Source organism: Charadrius vociferus, unplaced genomic scaffold, assembly GCF_000708025.1.
Source record: "Charadrius vociferus isolate BGI_N301 unplaced genomic scaffold, ASM70802v2 scaffold253, whole genome shotgun sequence".
Taxonomy (NCBI): Eukaryota; Metazoa; Chordata; class Aves; order Charadriiformes; family Charadriidae; genus Charadrius; species Charadrius vociferus.
In genome coordinates, this window is record NW_009647826.1 from 92,227 (window position 1) to 98,454 (window position 6,228).

The 6,228-nt window shown below is 37.8% G+C and overlaps 1 protein-coding gene across 1 annotated transcript in view; it reads right to left on the minus strand.

Annotated features, from left to right (window-relative positions):
• Window positions 1-6,228, minus strand: part of WBP4 (WW domain binding protein 4) — a 26,624-nt gene continuing 20,396 nt past the window's right edge. Inside the window, exons 8-10 of the mRNA XM_009882436.1 lie at window positions 4,545-4,705; window positions 3,287-3,516; window positions 1-302 (exon numbers count right to left, since the gene is read on the minus strand). Coding sequence (XP_009880738.1) covers window positions 95-302; window positions 3,287-3,516; window positions 4,545-4,705 — 599 coding nt within the window. The 3' untranslated portion in view covers window positions 1-94. The remainder of the gene's footprint in view (window positions 303-3,286; window positions 3,517-4,544; window positions 4,706-6,228) is intronic.

Genomic DNA, 6,228 nt, shown 5'->3' on the forward strand with positions numbered 1-6,228 from the left:
TTCTATCCAACATTTTCTTTATAAAAGCCTGTTTAAAATATTAAACTTTTGATTCACTCTATCTTAAACAGAATCTAAAATGATTTGTTAAGTATTACTGATCGCTTAGTCTTTGTCTTAAGTTTCTAGATTTTCCATTTTCAAATTTCCTCTTTTTAAATGTTGGCACCCCTTCTGTCACATCTCCAAGGGAGGTGACTGTCTTCTCTTTAAATATCATTGTTGCATCTTCTGGAACCTCTAGCACTGGAGGTGGTAGATTGTCACTCTCTGTACTAGGAAGCTCCAGGTCCACTTTTTCACTGGGAGAAGAAAACATAAAAGGGTTAATCTGCGTAGAGAAAACGACATGGTGTACTGCAGGCAGTAACACAAAATCATAGAATACGTTGGATTGGAAGGTACCTTTAAAGGTCATCTAGTTCCAACCTCCCTTCCATGGGCAGGGACATTTCAACTACATCAGGTTGCTCAGGGCCCCATCCAACCTGACCTTGAATGCTTCCAGGGATGGGGTATCTCCCACCTCTCTGAGCAACGGGTTCCAGTGCCTCACCACTACCCTTGTAAAAAATTTACTCCTTATATCTAGTCTAAACCTACCCTCTTTTAATTTAAAACAATTATCCCTTGTCCTATCACAACAAGTCCTGCTAAAAAGTTTGTTGCCACCTTTCTTATGAGCCCCCTTTAGGTACTGAAAGGCCGCAATAAGGTCTCCACGGAGCCTTCTCTTCTCCAGGCTGAACAACCCCAACTCTCTCAGCCTGTCCTCATAGGAGAGGTTGTCCAGCCCTCTGACCATTTTTGTGGCCCTCCTGTGGACCTGCTCCAACAGGTCCATGTCTTTCTTGTGCTGAGGGCTCCAGAGCTGGACACAGTACTCCATATTTGATTGTCAAATGCCGTATTTAATTGTCAAAGCAGCTTTGAGCTAGATGCATTTTTCTAGCTAAGATAACCATCATGACAGGGATCAAGAAAAAAAATCATATTCTTTGTTTCTTCTGTGTGGACTGCTTTCTACAGAGCTTATACCATGGTCCAAGCACTCATCATGTAAACAGTCCTGTAAAAGACAACAGGACTGCAGCGTGTAAATCTAAGAATGTTGAAAGACAGTTGTCCATGAGTAATTAGCAATGGTTCATTGCCAAAATGCTATCGAGTAGTTTTCTGCAAGTGTCCATCCTTTAGGGTGTGCATGACAGAACAGAGAACAGGCTTACAAAATCAGCCAATGACCCCAAGCTGGGGAAGCAGCTCTGGAGGACAGGATCACAGCTAATACTAATCTGAACAAATCAAAGTCATCGTCTAAAAATGACCAGTCGGTTTTAGGAGGTCAACAGCAAAACACTGGGTTCTACAAGAATAAGGTGTGTCATAAAGATACGATGGAGAACAACTGAACGGTTCGCAGAAAATGATCTAAATCACAAGTCCATCAGGAATCACAACAGCATAACACTACCACAAAGAGATACAACTTGTACTCCTGGCCAATCCATACAAGTAATCTTTCAGTACTACTGAGTGCTAACCTGATGTCAGCTCGTGTACTATACTTAGTTTCACATCCTATGCTTCAAGGAAGACACAGATCAGCTCAAGCACCCAAAAAAAGAGCCATAAGAACGATGGCAAGTCAAGAAAATCCAACTGTTGCAGTATCCCTAAAATGTAAAGTTCATTGAAGTGGTTGGCACTGTGCCTAGTCTCAATTTAAAGTAAATAATGAACAAATGCATTTGTCTCATTTAAATGTGTGTATATATCAAGCCTGTGTGTGTATTTATATATATATATATATATATTTATATATATTAGGTTCAGTAGGTGAAAGCAATTTTTATTGGACAATGCTTTCCAAAAACCTGAAAGAATTTATCAGCTCTGGAGTCAAGGAGCTGGTCCAACACAGGAGGTGTTACGTGAACTGATCAAGTGACATTATCATCTCCAAGGAAGTGTATCAGTGCTTAATTTAGTTCAAACAGTGTCAAAACTGTATCTGCTGAATAATTTAGAACAAAAATGCTGGAGAATGGGGTGAGTATGAGGGAAAAGACTGATTTCACTCTCCCAAACCAAATTTTTCCAGACTCCTAGAGGGCCCCATAACAAGAAACTGGCCATAAAAGACAGCGTGCTTCACAAGAAAATGAGCCATCTCTGGCATTATGCAGTAAAACAAAACAAAAAACCCCTTCTCCTCAGATGCATGTCATGAAAACATCTGCAGTACATTGGGTGGACATGGGAGAGAGAGACAGCTTCCAGATTTAAAATTGGCCTAACCAGATGACACATGTTTTGTCTTTTATCTCCTTAATTAAATCATAACAGAAAGGTCTCCCACCATATTATAAGAGTCTCCAAGACTTACCCATAGTGATAGCAGAAGAGGTTGTAGTGGATTTAGTTTTGTTTTTGTTTAACTTTGTTTTGAAATAAGGGAAATTAGGGAACAAGAAAAACAGTTCAACCAGAAGCCTTTTACTGCAATACTGGGTGAAAGTAAGACAAAATTTGAAGTGTCTTTTAAACTGTGTCCTTCAAGCGAACAGTTTAGCATCATTACAACACCACAAAGTGAGAAATAATTCACTGCTTGTGAAAGTAACTCAGCCAAACATACTGGGCTTAGGTATAAATTGCTTGGAGTCAAAAAACCATACTCATGTCAGCAACTATTGATCCCACAGGGAAGGAATTCAAAGCAATGCTAACCCAGTACAATCAAGATCAGGTTGCTGCTGGCCCTAGAAGATCAAGACAGATCTTGAACTCCAGGCAGAGTTAGCCCAACTAATCACTCATCAGAAAGAAACAGAATTTAGCCTGGAAGCTAGAGGCCCTGAGAAAGCTGCCTATGCTGTTCCAAGGCTGGAAGCGGTTGAAAAAACAGTCGCAAGAGCTCCTGAGGCAGCTGAATGAGACTGTTGAAGGAGATGACGTTCAGGAACATAAGCTTAGAGTAACTACATTTAAATACTTGATATTTAGCCTCTGAGAAAAGTGACGGATAACAACGATCCTTTAAATCACTGTAATTTACTTTGTACTCATGGTGAATTTCTACACTAAAACTACACCACCACCACTATCCACCATGGAGAGCTATTACTTAAAATAATCACCGAGGAAAGAATTGTATTTGGGCTACGTTTCCAATCACTGCTGTGCTAATTCTGCCAGAATTCAAAAGAAAAAGCTTCAGCTCTGAAAACAAGTATTTTGGAAACAAATATTATGAAAATAACTACAGTAAAAAGATCCTCACCATGTTTCTTCCTCTTCTTCTTCTCCTTCTCCCTTAATTGCTTTCCATTTTCCATAAGGGTTGGTCTTGTTAGGCGCATCACTGGATGTTTCTTGGGAAGGTGATGTACTCTCCTCTTTATCAACTGTTTCTTCTGGCTTAACTTCTCGCCATCTCCCATAAGGACTCAACTTTTTAGCTTTGGAAGACCTTTTCCCTTCCTCTGATTCTTCACCATTATCTCCTTTCCTCTAAAGAGGAAAAAACCCACCTTAAGCAAAAATGCCTAAATAAAAACACAATGTAGCTTTATTTTACATCTTTTGTTTACTATTATCTACTATTCATACTTTTCAACCAAGAGTAACTTGAAACAATAAACTCACACTGTAATAAAATCTTTAAATTTCTCTCCTTGAGCTTTTATCACATAGAGTTGAAAAAAGTATTAAATGTTACCAAAAGTTAAAGTTGGAAAATCCCATCTATCAAGGCTGAAGTTAGTAAGAAGTAGCCAATACAAACTTACTTAAAAACAAAGCTTAGCATATTAAAAAAAGGCAAAAATTCACATACAGCTTTCTATGCATGCACATACACACACTTACAGCTAATACCTAGTAGTTTATAATGATGCACAGTGATACAAAAATATGTATTTTATACTTAACACCTGTCTATAAATACATTTTATATTTAAACTGCCTCTGCCTGTTCTGAACTACCAGTTTCAGAAAAAACATCTGACCCAACCAGAGCCATAATCACACCCTTTATCTTAAATTTTAAATCTGAAGACAAAAATATATAATTGATATCCGCTTTGTACTATGTGCTGCCAATGGTTTTCTCAATTAATAAGGAAACTACAACTATGTCATTTTCAGTCAAAGGCATTCCCTGGAGGTCTCTTGACAGTCACATGTACCAATGAAGGGTAGATGTCATGTGTTCACACTGAAATCCAAATCATTTTGTCAATTAGTTCAGAGAGATGACAGTGACCTTTCTCAGAGAACATCATGTTTCTTACAGAATTCAATCTACTTCTGGTGGACTGAAGGAAAGATGATGCTTTCTGTTCTGCAACAGTGACAGTAATGGGCCAAATAACTGAATGGATTAATTTTACTATTCAAACAAGTGCAAACTACTACTTCCACTCATACGGTTCATCCTCATTACAATGAGTACAGCCTATCACAAGAGATAAAACATAAATCATCTTACACTAGAAAATTAATACTGTATGTAAAATAAATCTGAAGAGAGAACTTACCTTGAGATTTGTTTCTGAACTCCGTGCTTCACTTTCACTATCTTCCGAGTCTGAATCAGACGCTTTGGAATCTGTTTCTGCAAACTCTTCAGAATGCTTGTCACGTTGATTCTTCTCATTTGAAGATGAAACGAAACCAGCCGGTTTCTCCCATGTGGATACTGTCCAAGATATTTGAATAACCACATTATTTATGTTTCTAATTCTGACCTGTTATTGCTTTGACAACATTACCTTTCAGAAGCAGTGCTGCCTTACGCAAAAATATGGCAAATAATTTAGCATTTTGCCTTTGTTCAGTATGTTTGTTTTAATAAACATAATCAGAAAGATAACATTTCACTTCACAGCAGAGATAGTGTCATGACAGCTGAGTTCACTGTTGATAAAGCTTGTTGTAATTGGTGCTTCAGAAAAATATCACGCACAGCGAACTGTGGTCCACAAGACTGTGGTCCTTCTCATCGTAACACAGGACAGACAAATTGCCCTCCAGAGATACCTATTTGATTTGAGTTGTCCATTGACTACAAAGAAAGGATAAGGTAAAGAATGCTAACTGTGAGCCTCAGCTCTCCAGGCAGATAAAACCTCTTCCCTGTACTACTTGGCTTGGTAACATTAGGTCTCTAATTAAAGAGCTGTCAAGTAAACAAGGAAGTAAAAACATTATTCTGAGAAGATATGAAAGTATCTACAGGATACGACTGCATTTTCAATGAGAAGGTAGTATTCCAGCAAACATACTGAGAGGAAATATTTAAATAAAAGTTGACTCAATGGTCTTAAAACTGCTTTTAGCAACGATAAGGCAAAAGTACACCAACTTTCAATCTATAATTTTATTTAAGCTTTCAAATGTAACAAAACTACTATTTTTCCAATTATTTTATCTATTTCCAAAGAAATCTCTAACTGAAAACAACATTTAACAGGTATTTAGATGTATCTTGAAGAAGTAAAGGTGTAAGAAACTGGCAATGAGTGGCTTTGAATGAACAAAACAGTCTCTTAAGGGCACTGCTGTCACATAGGTTTAGACCAGTAGCTGAGAAAGTTCATTTTCCTGGGTGTCACACATAGCCACTGGAGTAAGGTGCAGTGTCTCAAAGCAGGAGCTAAGCCTTGAGATACCGTCCTCCTAAGTTATATGCCTGATATGATACTACAAATCACTCCCCTCGGTTAACAATTTGTCTTATCTTCAGACGATGGGATTAGCGTTAACAGAACTGACAAATAATTTTCAACCATTTCCAAGACACAGCTATATAAAAGTAAGGGATTGCTTCAAAATCTCACAAGTCAAAATTATACTAAATATGATGATTACGAAAACATTCTTCACGAGTGTCATGTGTCCATGAAGAACTTCAGAAAACAATACAACCAAAGGCATAAAATGTATCTGAACTTCAAAGGCAATGTGTACAAATAACAAGCATCTAATTTCCCTTTAAAAAAAAAAAATGCAAATCATTTGAGCAGGGGAGTGGCATGCTGAAAAACTGAAAAGTTTTTTGGCTTTTTTTTTTTCCTCCTGCTCTTGGCATCATCAGAAATGCCACTTCATACCCAACAACAGAAGGAAAACTCATAGCCAGGATAAAATCACTTGCTCTCCAGAGAGGCATCATTGCCCTTAAAATTATTCAAACAGATTTAGAAAACAGATGCCTGTTCT